The sequence below is a fragment of the Somniosus microcephalus genome, chromosome 10, assembly GCF_052327205.1.
Source record: "Somniosus microcephalus isolate GS21.2 chromosome 10, FLI_Smic_1.0, whole genome shotgun sequence".
In the NCBI taxonomy this organism is placed as follows: domain Eukaryota; kingdom Metazoa; phylum Chordata; class Chondrichthyes; order Squaliformes; family Somniosidae; genus Somniosus; species Somniosus microcephalus.
In genome coordinates, this window is record NC_140996.1 from 184736686 (window position 1) to 184756913 (window position 20228).

Here is a 20228-nt window from a genome sequence, read left to right on the forward strand (position 1 = left end):
GGGTACTCTATGATAAGTGGTTCACTTCCTCAGGCCTACAAGCTTCTTCATCCACAAGACTCAAGTCAGTAGGTTTCACACTATCCTGACTTTGACTAATATCGTTGTCACTGGGTCAAAGTCCTGAAATTATACTATCTACACCATTGTGGGAGCAGTCACCACAAGCACTGCAGCAATTCAAGGTGGCATCTTAGGGCAATTATGGATGGAGAAATAAAAGCAGCATTGCCCACATCTTGAGAACAAAATATAAAAAGGACAAGCCCAGACCTACAGGTTTTTACTGTGGTTGTTCCTCCTGTCTCTTCAGCTTCCCCTTGCAGTATGTTACCCACTTGCCTGTCCTGTGCTTCACCATTCCTTTCTATCTGCAGGGTACCATCATCTGGAATGTGTTTTCCATAAATCTTTCCTTCCAAGTATGTTGCAGAGTGCAGCTAGTTTGTCCTTAGGCTCAGCATTTGCCGGTTTGATCAGCACAATTTTATGACACTTCATGAATGCATACTCCTCTTGGCTACTTTGCAGATCCAGGATGTCACACATCGTGGATGAGACACGTCGTGCATGCCACACACACCAGTATCTAGCTTCTGATCTTACTATTTGTATGTAAGCCTGTGCCGCCTCCTAGCAAGAAAAAGTGTACGCAAATAGGAATGAGTGTCACAGTAAAAGCTCTTTTGTTCTCTGCTTCTTACACCAGAGTGGCTTATCTTCTAGACTTATTCCTCTTCATTCACCGTGTTTGTACTTCACATTTTGCTCCTTTGCCCTCTTGTACCCTTTCTCTATATCTTCCACTGGGAGGTATTAGATAGCGTGTGAAGCAAGGTTCACCTGCATTTATTGGCATTAGCAAAATTATTCCATGAGGGATCATGAGGGAAGTCAGAATGGCAGCAACAAGCGAAACTGGGAATGGTATGTTACTAGACTAGTAATCCAGAGGCCTAGACTAAGGATCCGGAGACGTGAGTTCAAAGCAGCTGGGGAATTTAAATTCAGTTAATTAAATAATTATGGAACAAAAAGCTAGCATCAGTAATTGTGACCATGAAACTATCGGTTTGTCATAAAAAAAAACCATCTGGTTCACCAATATCCTTTTAGGAAAGGAAATCTGCTATCCTTACCTGGTCTGGCCTATATGTGACTCCAGACCCACAGCAACGTGGTTGACTCTTAACTGCCCTCTGAAGTGGCCTAGCAAGCCACTCAGTTGTAACAAACCACTACGAGAAACAATAATAAGAATAAAACTGGACAGACCACCTGGCATCGACCTAGGCACCGGTTTTGGACACGACAACGGCACACCCAGCCCACTCGACCCGGCAAAGTCCTCCTCACTAGCATCTGGGGACTAGTGTGAAAATTGGGAGAGCTGTCCCACAGACTAGTCAAGCAACATAGTTGTACTCACAGAATAATACCTTTCAGCCAATGTCCCAGACTCCTCCATCACCATCCCCGGGTCTGTCCTGTCCCACCGGCAGGACAGACCCACCAGAGGTGGTGGTACAGTGATATGCAGCGGCAGGGAGTGGCCCAGGGAGTCCTCAACATTGACGCTGGACCCCATGAACTCTCATGGCTTCAGGTCAAGCATGGGCAAGGAAACCTCCTGCTGATTACCACCTACCGCCCTCCCTCAGCTGATGAATCAATACTCCTCCATGTTGAACACCACTTGGAAGAAGCACTGAGGGAAGCAAGGGCACAGAATGTACTCTGGGTGGGGGACTTCAATGTCTATCACCAAGAGTAGCTCGGTAGCACCATTACTGACCAAGCTGGCTGAGGCCTGCGGCAGGTGGTGAGAGAACCAACACAAGGGGAAAAACCTACTTGACCTCTTCCTCACCAATGTCGCAGATGCATCTGTCCATGGCAGCATTGGTAGTGATCATTGCGCGGTCCTTGTGGAGACGAAGTCCCGTCTTCACACCGAGGAAACCCTCCATCGTGTTGTGTGGCATTACCATCGTGCTAAATGGGCTAGATTCAGAATAGATCTAGCAACTTAAAACTGGACATCCATGAGGCGCTGTGGGCCAGAGCAGCAGCAGAGTTGTATTCCACCACAATTTGTAACCTCATGGCCCAGCATATCCCTCACTCTACCATTACCATCAGCCAGGGGATGAACCCTGGTTCAATGAGTGTAAAAGAACATGCCAGGAGCAGCACCAGGCGTACCTAAAAATGAGGTGCCAAACTGGGGAAGCTGCAACACAGAACTACATGCATGCTAAACAGCAGAAGCAGCATGCTATAGACAGAGCTAATCGATCCCACAATCAACGGATCAGATCAAAGCTCTGCAGTCCTGCCACAATCAGTCGTGAATGGTGGTGGACAATTAAACAACTAATGGGAGGAGGAGGCTCCATGAATATCCCCATCCTCAATAATGGCGGAGCCCAGCTTGCGAGTGCAAAAGACAAGGCTGGAGCGTTTGCAACCATCTTCAGTCAGAAGTGCTGAATGAATGATCCATATCAGCCGCACCCTGAGGTCCCCACCATCGCAGAAGCCAGTCTTCAGTCAATTCGATTCACTCCACATGATATCAACAAACAGCTGAGTGCACTGGATACAGCAAAGGCTGTGGGTCCCGACAACATTCTGGCTGTCGTGTTCCAGTACAGCTACAACACTGGCATCTACCCGACAATGTGGAAAACTGCCCAGGTATGTCCTGTCCACAAATAGCAGGACAAATCCAATCCGGCCAATTACCGCCCCATCAGTCTACTCTCAATCATCAGCAAAGTGAAGGAAGGTGTCGTCGACATTTACTCACCAATAACCTGCTCACTGATGCTCGGACTACTCGGCTCCAGACTTCATTACAGCCTTGGTCCAAACATGGACAAAAGAGCTGAATTCCAGAGCTGAGGCGAGAGTGACTGCCCTTGACATCAAGGCAGCATTTGACCGAGTGTAGCATCAAGGAGCTCTAGTAAAATTGAAGTCAATGGGAAACAGGGGATAAACTCTCCGTTGGCTGGAGTCATACCTAGCACAAAGAAAGATGGTTGCGGTTGTTGGAGGTCAATCATCTCCGCCCCAGGACATTGCTGCAGGGCAGTGTCCTAGGCCCACCCATCTTCGGCTGCTTCATCAATGACCTTCCCTCCCATCATAATGTCAGAAGTGGGGATGTTCGCTGATGATTACAGTGTTCAGTTCCATTTGCAACTCCTCAGAAAATGAAGCAGTCCATGCCCGCACGCAGCAAGACCTGGATGACATTCAGGCTTGGGCTGATAAGTGGCAAGTAATATTGCTCCACACAAGTGCCAAGCATGATTATCTCCAACAAGCGAGAGTCTAACCACCTCCCCATGACATTCAACAGCATTACCATCACTGAATCCCACACCATCGACATCCTGGGGGTCACCACTGACCAGAAACTTAACTGGACCAGCCACATAAATACAGTGGCAACAAGAGCAGGTCAGAGGTTGGGTATTCTGCGGCAAGTGTCTCACCTCCTGACTCCCCAAAGCCTTTCCACCATCTACAAGGCACAAGTAAGGAGTGTGATGGAATACTCTCCATTTGCCTGGATGAGTACAGCTCCAACAACACTCAAGAAGCTCAACACCATCCAGGACAAAGCAGCCCACTTGATTGGCACCCCATCCACCACCTTAAACATTCACTCTCTCCACCACTGGTGCACGGTGGCTACAGTGTGTACCAGCTACAAAATGCACTGTAGGAACTCGCCATGGCTTCTTCGACAGCACCTCCCAAACCCGTGACCTCTACCACTTAGAAGGATAAGGGCAGTAGGGGCGCATGGGAACACCATCACCTGCAAGTTCCCCTCCAAGTTACACACTGTCCTGACTTGGAAATATATTGTCGTTCCTTCATCATTGCTGGGTTAAAATCCTGGAACTCACTCCCTAACAGCACTGTGGGAGTACTTTCACCGCAAGGACTGCAGCAGTTCAAGAGGCGGCTTACCACCACCACCTCGAGGGTAATTCAGGATGAGCAATAAATGTTGGCCTTGCCAGCGATGTCCATAACCCGGCACGAATAAAAAAAAAAATCCTCTTTATTGTGTTTAAAACCCAAATAAAGTATTGTTAATGTAGGCACTAATTAGCTGCAGCATGACTTTATGTATTATCTTTCCACAGCCAGATATATAGGCCTAGAAATTCGGTTAATCCTGAGGATTGGGAGCAGTTTAGGAATCAACAAAGGAGGACAAAGGGATTAATTAAGAAAGGGAAAATAGAATATGAGAGTAAGCTAGCGCGGAACATAAAAACTGACTGTAAAAGCTTTTATAGATATGTGAAGAGAAAAAGATTGGTGAAGTCAAGCGTAGGTCCCTTACAGTCAGAATCAGGGGAATTTATAATGGGAAACAAGGAAATGGCAGACCAACTGTGGCCAAGTAAAATCCTGGTTGATGTAAATTTGTGCAGAGCCACTGATCCGGACAGTGGCAAAACATAGCAATGATTGATTATATTTTTAATCTGACTCTTTATTTTTATGATTCAATTTTTGAAAGAATCAAAGGGGGGAGTGTTAGGGAATATATATATATTTTAATAACATAGACTTTAATATGATTAAAATCTAATGATTTAAAGAAATCTGATTATGCTTAAGCTGACCACGTGCCAAAGGATGGTGTGATGTATCAGATCCAATCACAGCTGGTAACGTCACATCGGCTGACTTAAAAACTGAGAACAATGAAAATGCTGATTTAGCTTAAACTGTGAAAGTGCTGATCTTAGCTTAAAACTGAAAGTGATGATTCTGCTTAACTAGAGAACAAAGGAATGATTGATGTACCAGAGATCCAATCAGTGTGATGTAGTTGAACCAACCATAGCTCTGCATGCATGCTGCTGAGCCAATGGTAATAAAGGGGGCGGGTACATCTGCTGCTGTATAAAAACCAGCCATTTTGAATATGATGTTAGTCGGATAAAGGAAGTCAAACAGTGTAAATCAAGTGATGCAATAAATCGACTATTTAAAACTTACCACCGGACTCGCAAACTTTAATTTTAGTGTGTTGACCTCCGATCAGTGTGGTCCACTGAAATTAATTACCCGATCTAACACATACTTTGGTTCTGTCTTCACAAAGGAGGACACAAATAACCTCCCAGAGATGTCAGGGAACATAGGGTCTGATGAAAGGGAGGAACTGAAAGAAATCAGTATTTGTAGGGAAATGGTGTTAGGAAAATTGATGGGACTGAAGGCTGATAAATCCCCAGGGCCTGATGGTCGACATCCCAGGGTACTTAAGGAAGTGGCCCTAGAGATAGTAGATGCATTGCTGGTCATCTTCCAGAACTCGATAGACTCTGGAACGGTACCCATGGATTGGAGGGTAGCTAATGTTACCCCACTATTCAAAAAAGGTGGTAGAGAAAAAGCGGGGAATTATAGACCGGTAAGCCTGACATCGGTAGTGGGGAAAATGCTGGAGTCTATTATAAAAGATGAAATAGCAGAGCACTTGGAAAGCAGTGACAGGATCGGACAAAGTCAACATGGATTTACAAAAGGTAAATCATGCTTGACTAATCTACTGGAATTTTTTGAGGATGTAACTGGTAAAATAGATAAGGGACAACCAGTGGATGTGGTGCATTTGGACTTTCAGAAGGCTTTCGATAAGGTCCCACATAAGAGATTAGCGTGCAAAATTAAGGCACATGGGATTGGGGGCAAGGTATTGACTTGGATAGAGAACTGGTTGGCGGACAGAAAGCGAAGAGTTGGAATAAACGGGTCGTTTTCCGAGTGGCAGGCAGTGACTAGTGGGGTACCGCAAGGATTGGTCCTAGGACCCCAGCTGTTCACAATATATATTAATGATCTGGACGAGGGAATTGGATGTAATATCTCCAAATTTGCAGACGACACAAAGCTTGGTGGGAGGGTAAGCCGTGAGGAGGATGTCGTGAAACTCCAGTATGATTTGGACAGGTTGGGTGATTGGGCAGAAACATGGCAAATGCACTATAATGTGGATAAATGTGAGGTTATCCACTTTGGTGGCAAAAACAGGAAGGCAGATTATTATTTGAATGGCAATAGATTGGGAGAAGGGGAAGTGCAAAGAGACCTGGGTGTTATTGTGCACCAGTCGCTGAAGGTAAGCATGCAGGTACAGCAAGCGGCGAAGAAGGCAAATGGTATGCTGGCCTTCGTAGCAAGAGGGTTCGAGTACAGGGACAAGGATGTCTTGCTACAGTTGTGCAGGGCCTTGGTGAGACCGCACCTTGAGTATTGTGTGCAGTTTTGGTCACCTTACCTGAGGAAGGACGTTCTTGCCATGGAGGGAGTGCAGCGAAGATTCACCAGGCTGATACCTGGGATGGCAGGAATGACGTATGAGAAGAGATTGTGTCGATTGGGCTTATACTCACTGGAGTTTAGAAGATTGAGAGGGGATCTCATCGAAACCTATAAAATTCTGTCAGGTCTGGACAGACTAGATGCAGGAAGGATGTTTTGGATGGCCGGGGAGTCCAGAACCAGGGGTCATAGTCTAAGGATAAGGGGTAAGCCATTTAGGACTGAAATGAGGAGGAACTTCTTCACGCAGAGTGTAGTGAACCTGTAGAATTCTCTGCCACAGAGGGCAGTGGAGGCCAATTCATTAAATATATTCAAGAAGGAGTTAGATATACTTCTTAAGGCTAAAGGGATCAAGGGATATGGGGAGAAGGCAGGGACAGGGTACTGAATTTGGATGATCAGCCATGACCTCATTGAATGGTGGAGCAGGCTCGAAGGGCTGAATGGCCTACTCCTGCTCCTATCTTCTATGTTTCTATGTTGTTTGCGCCAGCGATTAGCGCCTAAAGAGCCCGAGAATTGGGGCGTTACCCAATGTTTGGGCGGGCGCAATGAAGATAGCGACACCTCCCATACTGAGTATCCATTTAGTGCCTGCGCTAACTCTTAGCGCGCGCCCGCGTGCGCAGGCAGATCATGACGTCATTTCAGTGTGCAACGCCTTTTTGGCGCCCCTGACCAGATATTCGGTGGCGCCCGGCACCTTTCCGCCTGGCGCTAGTAGTGACAGTTGGATGGAACGTTCCCAGGTCCTTCTCGGAGTCAGGGGGCGCTATTTAAAGGGGACAGCTCTAGTATAAAAGCTGCAGCCACTTGGCCTGTTCATTCTGATCGTTGCTGGAGAGAGTTGGTGAACTACTGTTACACACTATTTTTCGGATTTAGCCTTCGAAGACTTGGGACCTGCAGCCCTATCCGGAGCAGTTGGTGCGCTAGACATTACTGCGTGTTGCCTGTCTGGCATAGCAATGGGAGCTGCTTTGGAGGGGAATGTCCTCATGGCCGGACACTTGGAAGGGGCACAGAGACGGCAGGAGAGAGGGCCGGGATTGGCCAGATGGAGGAGGGGCAATGGAGGCAGCCCAATCCGACGATACGCTGCGAGGGTTTTCAGGCAGCAGGTGTCATACCTTACCATGTCGGAGGAGCAGTGTCTGCGAAGGCTCAGATTCAGTAAGGAAGTTGTGACTGAGCTGTGCCACCTGCTTGCTGAGGATCTGCAGCCGCGTCTACGGTGCAGGACCTCTCTGTCGGTTGCCGTCAAAGTGACTGTTGCCCTGAACTTTTACGCCAGCGGATCCTTTCAGTCAGCCACTGGGGACATCGCGAATATTTCACAATTTGCAGTGCATTGTTGCATCCGGCAAGTGACAGCTACCCTCTATAGAAGGAGGCGTCAATTAATCACCTCCCCTGTGACCCTGGAGAAGCAGGCGGAGCGCGCGCAGGGCTTCGCTGCTATTCCAGACTTCCCCATGGTGCAGGGGGCCATTGATTGCACACACGTGGCTTTGCGGGCGCCATTGCAGAATCCGGAGGAGTTCCGCAACCGCAAGGGGTTCCACTCCCTCAATGTCCAGCTGGTCTGTGACCACCGCCAGATGATCATGGCAGTCAACGCACAATTCCCTGGGAGCAGCCACGATGCGTTCATCCTGCGGCAGACCTCAGTTTCTGACCTTTTTGAGGGCCCGGCTCACCCACGAGGCTGGCTTCTGGACGACAAGGGCTATCCTCTCTGCCCATGGCTCATGACCCCACTCCGTTTGCCCGCCACCCTGGCAGAAGAGCTTTACAACAGCCGCCATCAGGTGACCAGGAACATTGTGGAGCACACTATTGGTGTGCTCAAACAGCGTTTCCGCTGTCTAGACCATCCGGGAGGAGCCCTGCAGTACTCGCCGGAGCAAGTGGGTCGCATCGTCATCGTCTACTGCATGCTCCACAACTTGGCCATTCGATGAACCCAGCCAATGCTAGCCGACCCTCAAGGTCCAGCAGAGCAAGCGGACGAGGAGGAGGAAGAGCAGGCGGACGAGGAGGAGGAGGAGCATGCGGACGAGGAGGAGGAGGAGGAGGAAGAGCAGGCGGACGAGGAGGAGGAGGAGGAGGAGCATGCGGACGAGGAGGAGGAGGAAGATGGGAGGGCTCCTGAAACTGGAAGGGCCGTCCATCAGAGGCTCATAAGGACTCGGTTCTAGGCCCCTCTGACGGAATGATGGGTATCATTCGTCCTGCGCACTTCGGATCTTACAAAGCCTATGAAGGCCACCATGAGTGTAAATAGTTACGAGTACCATTGTAAATAAAAAAAAAATCTTTATTGTCAAAAAAGTGCTTCCTTCCAGCATAACAACGTCATGTCAACAGAAACCATAACTAACAAAATAACAGTTAACTCTCTGGCAAAGCCACAAAACTAAACAAACCATCACAAACAATCACAACAGGTGAGGGCGTCCTTGAATTTGGAGAAAGAAACATCTCAGCAACTCCCTCTACTGCTGGCCCCTTGATGGAGCTCGACTTCTCTTTCGCGGTCGGCCCCTTCCCTCCCTGCTGCGCCTACGTAATTGAACCCCAGTGGCGGTGTCAAGGCTGGGGGACGCCTGCTGATTGTCTGGAAGCGCAGAAGCCCCTGAGGGACGGCCTGGACGACCTCTGGGCTTGGAGGGTGCGGAGGCTGGCTGCTTGATCTGGGCATGGCTGGAAGCAGTGTGCACTGCAGGTGGTGGCAGCTGCACTGCAGACGTTCCAGCGGTGGCATGAGCAATGGTCACCTGCCGAGAGAGGACACCTGCACCATGGTCGGACGACACACTGGCTCTCGGAGGGGACCGGTTCGGCTCATCCGCCACAATCGACTGCTCCACTGATTCCTGGCCTCGTGTGGTACTGGAAGGGCCCGGGGTGATCCTAACTGATGCAGATAGGGTGGCAGCAGTGAGAGTTCGCGTTGCCTCAATCTGGGTGTGGATGAGGCCAGCAAGTGACTGCGTGGCAGCAGTGAGGACCTGTGTGGCTGGTGCCAGTGCTTCGGAGAAGCCCTGGACAGTCCTCTCCATTGCTGCCCCAAAGTCCAGCACACTCTTTGCCAGTGTTTCTATCGACTGAGGCATCCTCCCCACTGCAGCCATCAGCTCAGTGTGCCTGAGCCGGGCCTGGGTGCTCATTTCAGCCAGGCGACGCACCTCCTCTGCACTCTGTGCAGCAGTCATCACTACCTGCCTTGCCCTCCGGGGAGCCGGTGGCCGAACTTGCCGACCTCCCTCGCGTTGCTGCAGGCCACTTGTTCCGGCAAATGGCTCCTCATCAGAGCCCCCCCCCCCCCCCCCCCTTCCAGGGAACTACTATCCCCAGTCTGCAGATGTGTAGGCTCCCCTGAGGCTGGAACGGATGGTCCGGCTTCCTCCTGATCCTCGCCTCCGGAGGCACTGGCACTGGCAGCTTCAGGGCCCGGATCCCGAGCTGGTGATGCAGCATTTGAAAGCAGGGAGGTGGAAGAGTGGCTTTTGCAAAAGGACAGGTTGGCAGCAAGGCATGCCAGATTGCAGCAAGGCTATGACATGGCTCCACAGTGAGAAAGCATGCTGGCGGGGGGACCAAGTGGAAGGAGACAGCTGTAAAAGGTCAGAACCTTACCATTGCTGTCGACAATGGGGTCGGCAGCTGCAGTGGTAACAGGACCACTCAGACGGCCTCCAAGAATCTGGTGCACTCTCTCCTCGAGATCCATGAGAGTGACCACTTGTGGAGGTCTTCCACCGGTTCGAAGCTGGTCTTTGCGAATCTTCGCCAGCTTGGACTGCAGGGGAAAGAAGGGGAAGTTATGTTACATGATGCCCTGAGTGATCATCTCATGCCCCCCATGGTGGAAGAGCCCTTACATGATGCCCTGAGTCAAATGTGCATGTGTGTGCCCAGAAAGGGCCATGCGTGCTTGCTGACACATGGCCATTGGGGCATCGCGCACCCTGTAGCCATAAAGTCAGGTGCAGATGGAGGGATTCAGAAGTTTGAATAAACACCACTCACCCTCACGACCCGAGTGAGGTCGTTGAATTTATTCCTGCACTGTACAGGGCTGCTGGTCACCATGCTGCTGGAGTTGACTCTCTGAGAAACATCCCTCCAAGCTCAGCGGTATTCCTTTTGATTCGCCCTCCTGCCATTGTCTGGGTACAGAACATCTCGACGGCACTCCACTGCGGCCAGCAATTGCTCCAGAGCCTCATTGCTGAAGCGCTCTGCTCTCTGTCTCACCTCCATCTGGTCCAAGTTTTTTGCACCAGAGAAGGGCCTGCACCGATTCTGAGGCCTACAAGGCGCTGAGTGTGGAAGCTGAGGCTGACTGACCCACCCCTTTAAGAGCCGGCCGGCGCCTGGAAGTCTCGTGGTTATCGGTAATTGAGAGCACCTGCGCTGCGCCCGTCCGCACCGATATTGGGTTGCGCCGGAAGTTTTGCGCCTTAGGAGTCCCGTGCAACGCCTGAATTCGCGCCTCCATCACCTTTGCGGGCGATGCAACCCAATATCGCGCTAGGCGGCGATAAGTTGCGTCTGGCTATAAACTTTGCGCAGCGCCAGTTCTAATGCCTCAAGCGGGGCTATACCCAATTTCTAGGCCATAATGTCATCATTTGAATGAGGATGATACAACTATTAGTAATTACCCTCTGGATTACCTGATTCCGAGTGAATACCTAACTGTTGACCCAGCTGAGCAGTCCATTTTCTTGGCTCCATGCCAGCAGATTCATCATCCCATGCTTGTATTGTTTGTGGACTGGGTTTGAAAATGAATAAAATCCAATTTTGTGCTCATGTCTGGTCTTGGGTTACCTTTGTACCTGAAATTTATGATGAGAAACTTTTCTTTAAATTGCCATCAGAACTTATTAATTTGGTGTACTAAAGTACATTTTTATTAATATGTTTTGATTAAAAATGTTTGGAAAAAAATCTAGCAGAAATGATTTGTCTGGCCCAATGGTTCCCAAGTTCAAGCCTTACTTGCTCAATTATTGAGACCTATAAACCAGAATGGTCCCAGATTTGATCCCTGGTTTGTGCTTCAGTTTGCTGATCTCAACCGGAGTGATGGTGAGGCTACTACAAGTAATTTAAGTGTGTGCGACATAGGGTAGTGAAAGTGTCAGCCAGCAATCTCTCTGCTGATCACTATTCAGTGACTTTGGCTTCACTATCATGGCTCACATGTTAAGACCAGTCAATTGAGCAATGAACTGGAGGATAGCCAGCAGCGGTGGAACCATATCTATAACAACAACAACTTGTATTTATATAACGCCTTTAACGTAGTAAAATACCCCAAGGCGCTTCACAGGAGTATTATAAGAAAAAAAATTGATACCAACCACATAAGGAGAAATTAAGGCAAGTGACCAAAAGCTTGTTCAAAGAGGTAGGTTTTAAGGAACGTCTTAAAGGTGGAAAAAGAGGTAGCAAGGCGGAGAGGTTTAGGCAGGGAATTCCAGAGCTTGGGGCCAAGGCAACAGAAGGCACGGCCACAAATGGTTGAGCGATTTATAATCGGGGATACTGAAGAGGCCAGAATTAGAGGAGCGCAGATATCTTGGGGGTTGGGGGGGGATGGGGGGGGGGCGGTCGCGGGGAGTGGGGGCGGGGGTTGTGGGGCTGAAGGAGATTAGCGATGGGGAGGGCCGAGGCCATAGAGGGATTTGAAAACAAGGATGAGAACTTTGAAATTGAGGTGTTGCTTACTGGGGAGCCAATGTAGGTCAAAGAGCACAGGGGTGATGGGTGAACGGAACTTGGTGCGAGTTAGGACACGGGCAGCCGAGTTTTGGATGACTTCAACTTTACGGAGGGTAGAATGTGGGAGGCCAGCCAGGAGTGCATTGGAATAGTCAAGCCTAGAGGTAACAAAGGCATGGATGAGGGTTCCAGCAGCGGATGAGCTGAGGCAAGGGCAGAGACGGGCGATGTTAGGGAGGTGGAAATAAACGGTCTTAGTTATGCTGCGATCTTAGATATGTGGTCGGAAGCTCATTTCAGGGTCAAATATGACACCAAGGTTGCGAACAGTGTGGCTCAGCTTCAGACAGATGTTAGGGAGAGGGATGGAGTCAGTGGCTAGGGAACGGAGTTTGTGGCGGGGACTGAAAACAATGGCTTCGGTCTTCCTAATATTTAATTGGAGAAAATTTCTGCTCATCTGGAACCGGATCTTGGACAGGCAGTTTGACAATTTAGAGACTGGAGGGGTCGGGAGAAGTGGTAGTGAGGTAGAGCTGGGTGTCGTCAGCATACATGTGGAAACTGATGCTGTGTTTTCGGATGATGTCGCTAAGGGGCAACATGTAGATGAGAAATAGGAGGGGGCCAAGGATAGGTCCTTGGGGGACACCAGAGGTAACTATGCAGGAGCGGGAAGAGACGCTGTTGCAGGTGATTCTCTGGCTATGATTAGATCAATAAAAATGGAATCAGGTGAGTGCAGTCTCACCCCGCTGGATGACTGTGGAGAGGCATTGGAGAAGGATGGAGTGGTCAACAATGTCAAAGGCTGCAGAGAAGTCAAGAAGGACGAGGAGAGATAGTTTACCTTTGTCACAGTCACAAAGGATGTCATTAGTGACTTTGATGAGAGCCGTTTCAGTACTGTGGCAAGGGCGGAAACCTGATTGGAGGGATTCAAACATGGATTTGCGGGAAAGATGGGCACGGATTTGGGCAGTGACAACACATTCAAGGACTTTGGAGAGGAATGGGAGGTTAGACATGGGGTGGTAGTTTGCAAGGAAGGAGGGGATCAAGGGTTGGTTTTTTGAGGAGAGGGGTGATGATGGCAGATTTGAGGGAAAGGGGGACAGTACCTGAAGAGAGAGAACCATCAACAATGTCAGCTAACATGGGAGCCAGAAAAGGAAGTTGCGTAGTCAGCAGTTTGGTGGGTATAGGGCCAAGGGCGCAGGAAGTGGGTCTCATGGACAAGATGAGCGCGGAGAGGTCATGAAGGGAGATTGGAGAGAAACTGGAGAAAGATGTGAGTTCAGGGCTTTGGCAGGGGGGAACCTTAGAGGAAGTTTGGCCCGGTGGGCTAGGGGAAGGAAGGGAAGTGGCAGAAGTAGCTGAACGGATGGTCTCAATCTTAAAGACAAAGAAGTCCATGAGCTCCTCACACGTGTTGTCGGAGGTGAGGGTGGAGGAGACCGGGGAGAGGGGTTTAAGAAGACGGTTAGCAGTGGAGAATAGAAGCTGGGGTTTAACTTTGCATTCCAGAATGATTCTGGCATAGTGAGCAATTTTGGCAGATGAGAGCAGGACCCGATGATGGTTTATGTGCTCCAACCAGATCTGGCGGTGATGGCTAAATCAGCTGTCTGCCCTATCCGTTCAAGTCTGTGTCCCTTGGACTTAAGGGGGCGCAGATGAGGGCTATATCAGGGGAACGGCCAAGGTGAGGGTGAGTAATTGTTTTAATGGGGACTAGGGCATCAAATGTGGTGGTGAGGGTGTGGTTGAGCAGATCGGTAGCTGCAGAAATGTCATGGTGAATGGAGGGCCAAAGGCTGGACATTGGGATTTCATAAGTAAGAGAGTTTTTTCCAGGGGCGGACACAGAAGGATGTATGCATGCGTTACTGGAGCCAATTTTCCTGAGCCAGTTCATGGGGCGTAATGGATGTGAAAAAGCGTAGAATCCCCTAATTCCAGTTACCTGCCCCTTTTGTGTCTGATGTGCATCTCTTGTGGGCCTGGGACAGAAGCTGCATTAAAATATTCAAAAAAACAAGGGTTGGGCATTGGGCGGGACTTCCGCAATTTCACGTAAAAATGGCATTTGGATCCTAATTATGTCATAGGACCCTGATTTGCATGCATTCATGAGGCCTGTATCTGCTTCTGGCAGGCGCATAGGCTGCATAAAAATCTGTGTGCGGTTAAAATAGCAGACAGCAAGAAACGAGTGGGAACAGGGCGGTAATTACTCTGACGCAATTTTAATAGCGCGCCCACCAATGTTCCCTGTAATTTTTTTTGTAACTTATGTGCATGAATGGTTTTTCATTTGAGGAACTGGCAAGCGGCCTGCGCGGGAGCTTCAGACAGTTGCGCGGCCGCGCTGCTAAGTGGGAACATTGGCACCACCCCATTTCCACCAGGTGGCGTGCGTAACATTTGGCCCTGTAGTCTTTGCAGAGTTTTGAGATTCCACCATTGCTGAAGCTGTGCTAAATTAGATGCAACTGAGGGTCAATGTTAAGATTTCTAGTCTTGACATGACATTAATATCAGCCACAGTTTGGGCAGGAGGCCTCTCAAGTTCAGGTATACCTGTTCAGCATTCTATCAGACATCCTGCATGTGTCCTTCCTCAGCATTTTATTCAGGTCAGTATGACTTTATTACCTTTCCACGTCCAGACATTAGTTCCTTATTACTATAATGCCATAATTTCTACGAGGATGATAGAACTATTGGTCATGACCCTCTGGATTACCTGATTTAGAGTGAATACCTAACTGCTGAAGCACTGTTAAGTCAGCTGAACAACCCATTTTCTTGATTCATAACTATTCTCCTGCATTTTCCGCCGGTGTCTGGTCATAGCCAGAACACCTATACCAAGTGCCGGGACCAGAGATTTCACAGTTGAGTGGGTGTCAGGTGTTTATTGATTAGTGATACAGTCTAATGAATAGCTTATTATTTGCAGTCTTAGGAGAAGTAACATAAAAGCTTAGTTTATTAGCATTTTAACCACCTTTCATCTCTTTTTTTAAGTGTGTGAATACACTTTGCTTTAAAATGCCCAAATTTAAATGAAACCTTTTTTTTTCCAAATCCTCCTGAGAGAAAATGGTCAAACATCTCGAAATGTGACAGCAGGTGATGTTCAGGTTGCAGTCCTTCATTGTCATCTTTGCAATTGGGAAGCCTCCCAACATAATGTTGTGTAAGACAACAGACAATATAATCCACAGTGGAAAATGTATATAATTTGGAGGAGGACTCTTAATTCTTAAGACCTTGATAGCAAAGCATGAGAACTGTTGATTGGCACATTGAGTAAATGCATTACAAGGTGTGTTACTGAGCCATACAGATCAGAAGCTAGGAGATTTGATTTCTACACTCTGCTTGATTAGCTGATCCCAGCCAGGGCAGCAGTTGAGGTACCACAACTGACCTCCATGCCTCTCAGCTAGGGAAAACAAAATTTAGTTGGGGTTTCCACTTTTGGTTGCTGTTCAGTGATCTCCTTCTGGAAAGGAGAAATATATGGAAATTGTGGGAATGGTGAAAATTTCTTCTGTGTGCTGTGTACAATTAAATCATAAACCCTTTTATAAAAAAATGTGTTTATGATTTTGTTAACATAAGCACATAAAGGTAAGCCCTTCCCTCTTCTGCTCAGGTGTGGACATGATCGGCTCAGCTTGGATAGTTTCCATGATCAAATAGCCCCAATAATGAAAGGAGCCCATGCCAGCCTATAGCATACCTGGATAACATCCATACTTGACAAGTGGCAGGTAACATTCGTGCCACATAAGTGCCAGTTAATGACTATCTCGAACAAGAGAAAGCCCAGTCACCTTTCCTTGACATTCAGCACACCATTATCACAGAGTCCTCACCATCAATAAGGTCACCATTGACCAGACGTTTAACAGGACCAGCTATATCAACACTACAAGAGCAGAGCAGAGGCTGGGTATTCTGAAATGAGCGGCTCATCTCCTGATCCCTCAAAGCTTCTCTACCATCTACAAGTCTCAATCTGGACTGCGATGAAATACTTACCACTTTCCTAAATGGATGCAGCCATAACCAACACTCAACAACATCCAGGACAGAGCAGTTTACTTGATTGGCACGCCTCAACAGGCTCAATGTCCACCCCCTCCATCACTGGTGCATGGTGATGAACGATCTAAAGGATGCACTGCAGCAACTCACCAAGGTTACTTCACCAAGGTTACTTCAACAGAATCTCCTTCCCCTACAACCTCTACCACAAGAATGGTAAGAGTAGCCCGGTCGTGAGAACTCCATCACCTCCAAGTCACAAACCATACTGAATTGGACTTGTATTGCTGGTCAATATCCTGGAATTCCCTACCAAACACCATTGTGGGAGCATCATCACTGCAAGGACTGCAACAGTTCAAGGTGAATGCCCATCACCACCTTCTCGGGGCAATTAGGGATGAGCAATAAATGCAACCTGGCCAGCATTGCCTAGATCCAGAGAACAAACTTTTAAAAAATTGATGTGCATTACTATGTTAAAATTTGTGAAGCTCTTTATTTCTATCACAGCAGCATGTAATGGTGCAGTTTGAAAAGAATATTGTTGAAGTGTGAATAGTGCTTTCAGCCGTCTAGGCCCTAAGCTCTGGAATTTCCTCTTCAAACCTCTTTGCCTCTCCACCTCACTCTCCTCCTTTTAAGATGCTGCTTAAAACCTACCTCTTTGGCCACCTGTCCTAATGTCCCCTTCTTTGGCTTGGTGTCAATTTGTATCTCGTTATGTTCCTGTGAAGTGCTTTGGGCCATTTTACCATGTTAAAGGTGCTATATAAATGCAAATTATTGTTGTTGAATTCTCTGTTGAGAATAATGTTCATTACCAGAATGTTTCTAGAGGAAATCTGCATTTTATAAATTTACCAAACTTTTTTTTAAATCTTGGTTGCTTTGTGACTGAGCTTAAGGGAATTCAAAAAAACATTCAAGCTCTCAAGAGGTCCTGATTTGGAGAATTTCCTTATGCATTTGATAGTACTATAATAGAGGATGCGCATCAATAAAGTTCTGTTAAGACTAATATTTTGAATTGCAGTACTGAAATTAATAAACTGGAGTGACTATTGAAATAACTATGATGTACTGCAGTAATCGTGTAGCTTTGGACCCTATATTATTACAACAAAAATAATGGTTCCTGTACAAAAATCAGTATTTTTAAAAAGTAAATTGTCAGGCTACACATTTAGCAGATTCACAAGATTTTTTATGACCAACAACAACAATTTGTATTTATATAGCACATTTATTGTAAAACGCTCCCACAGACGGCCATAAGAAAAAACAGATGCCAAAACAAGAAAGGAGAGCTGAGAAAGGGTGACTGAAAGCTTGGTTAAAGAAATGGGTTTTGAAGAAGTTGTTAAAAAAGAAAGAGCAAGAGAGCAAGAGAGACTGAGAGATTTAGGGATTGAATTCCAGAGAATAGTACCCAAATATTTGTGGTTCTCAAGGCTCTGCCACAAATGATGGGGTATTGACTTGGGTTGGGTTGTGGGGGGGAGAGTGCAAGCAGAAAAGGCAGAACTTAGAGTAATGAAATGTTTGCGGAGGGGGTGGGGTGTATATGGCTGTAGGAGTTTACAGAGATAAAGTGGGACAAGACCCTGGAGGCATTTAAAGGCAAAAAATAAAGGATTATTAGGTTTATTTTAAGTAATGTGGCAGAACTGCAGAGGAATATTTACCTTTTGAGCTAGTTGGGCCCAAATTTTGTGCATCAGTGCCGACAGCCGTGGTTAGACGCTTGTGGTTCACACCACCCCACTAACAGCAGGATGGATGTTTCAATGGATGTGTTGTGTCTTGCAGGGAGAAAAATAGAGAGAATTTTCTATTTCATTTTAATTATATTCATCTTTTTCTTTCCTCATAGCATCTACCTACTGTGCTGCTTATTCATGAATTGAGCAAGCATGAAGGAGCTTGGACAATCATTCCCATAATACCACAGTAAGTACCCTGTGTAATGCAGACAGAATGCAGGGAAAATTGAATTGTTTCTGTTTACAGGTAAGAGGCATATACAGGAAACTTTCTGGTATCCGGCACTGACGGGACTGAGCTGATGCCGTACCATCAAAACTGCCGTAGAAACCAGCGCTAATGTTAAAACATACGGAGCTTTTGAGCTCCGTGTGAATCAACAAACCCTGTTGCTTAGCAACAGCTTCAAAACAGTCGGCCGCAGCTTAAAAGCGTCTCTGTAGCTAAGCAACAGCTTCAGCTAGACCTTGCAGAGCCTGACTAGAAAAAAAAAGCAACGAGAAGTAAAAAAAACTTATAGGAAACGGCTCCTGAATTTTGCCGGTAGATAGAGCTTTCCAGACATTTAACCTCTGGTTAAACGAAAGTTTCCTGTAGTAGTAGTAATGATAGTGATCCTCACTGCTGAAGTCAGGAGTTTAATTGTATGTTAATGTAGTTATATTGTTTTATCGTTTATCAAATCAAATATCATTTCAATAATTAAGAATGAGCTGATTTATGGTGTATGCCAAATGTATTTGTTGGAATCCATTTTTAAAATATGGAACAATATTCTATCCATTCATGCTGGACCTACAACCCAAAACATGCACACACCATGGAGTAAGTAAACAATTTGCCGATATGATTTTGCACAGAAGAAATTATGCCTAGTTTACTGAGATCACAGTAGAGACTGGGATTAATTCTCAGTTGTCTTAACTTGCAGTCCTAACAGTAGATCCTTGTTGCACCAGGCTGTGCTTATTGTATCTGATTTTAATACATGTGCCTGCGAAAGAGTTAACAAGACTTGCAATTTGCAGAAAGTACAGTTTGTTCTATTTAATGGACAGTAATTTGTGTTTTGAAAAGGCAACTAAAATGTAATTAAAGCTCCCACTGGGAAGTTGGCTGAGACTGTCATTGTTGATATTTTATCATAAAAATGTTAAGCTCCTTTAATTTATGAGTAACAATGAACTGAAGCAGGTTGCAAAAAATGAAACTGAACTGATCACATTTTGAATTTCAAGTGTCAATAGTTTTCAAAGAGATTGCAGTTCAAATGTTTTGTATAAATGCACTTTCTGAAGATTGCACACAGAGAAATATACAAAGGGCCAAAAATCCTATTTTTTTTTTCCAAAAGTAGGAAATACTTGTTGTGAAAATAAATAAACCTCTGGTAAGAATGTATGCTTTTGAAATATGTGAATTCCCAAATGTGATTTTGTAAATGTTAGTGGAAAAAATAGCAACCAATTGTGATACACCTGTAATAGTAGTACTTTCACGTTTCACAAACAGTTAATGACTGACTTAACTACTGTAGTATATATGCTGAAAGATTCATTAATCCAGCTGTGGAGTGAGCAACAATGACTCAACATCAGTAGAGAAAATTCCACTTTATCTGTGAGGCTCCTCGAGAATGGTTTGAGCTATTTTGCATTCGTATGATTATGGTTGTCAAAATAAATAATACCTATCTCCCTAAAATATAAAAGAATGAGAGGGTGTTAAATGGATTTTATTTGTCATGTGATTTAAAACTTAACCAATATCTGATACCTACGCCGAACACTTCAAAATTTGGTGTAGAAATCCCGAAGGTTGTAACTGATTTTGAAAATAATTTACACAAATTTATTGCTATTTACTAACAATTTAATTATGTGTAACTACAGAATGTTTCCCAAAGCATCAGTTAACTAACCTTAGTTGTTTTAGAATCATAAATTAGCAACTCAAACTTAAATTACTGGTTAATATTGGCCATAATTTGCTGTCATAATAACGGTAAGGCTAATGGCACTCGCCGTTATATACGCGCAAATGCTACAGCAACTTCAGGCACAGACAGCTGAGAAGTTAAATGCGGCATTGCAAAAGTTGCTGTCCCAAATGCGCCGCTCCACCGTTAGCTTCGTGAAAACGGCATCTTGCTGTCTGCCTCACTATTGAAATGCATTGAATGGTGTGAAGTTGCTGTACTTGTGCGGTAGATACGAGCTAAACTCACCACAGAAAGTTATGTTGTCATTTCAAGCCTAAATACCCTTTTAACAACGTGATAAGTGTTAATT

The 20228-nt window shown here is 46.4% G+C and overlaps 1 protein-coding gene across 6 annotated transcripts in view; it reads left to right on the plus strand.

The window, feature by feature from the left end:
• Positions 1–20228, plus strand: part of b3glcta (beta 3-glucosyltransferase a) — a 330362-nt gene that overhangs the window by 170688 nt on the left and 139446 nt on the right. For all 6 annotated transcript variants that reach the window (XM_085999315.1, XM_085999319.1, XM_085999317.1 and 3 more), the window contains exon 5: positions 18047–18123. In XM_085999315.1, the coding sequence (XP_085855441.1) occupies positions 18047–18123 (77 nt within the window). The remainder of the gene's footprint in view (positions 1–18046; positions 18124–20228) is intronic.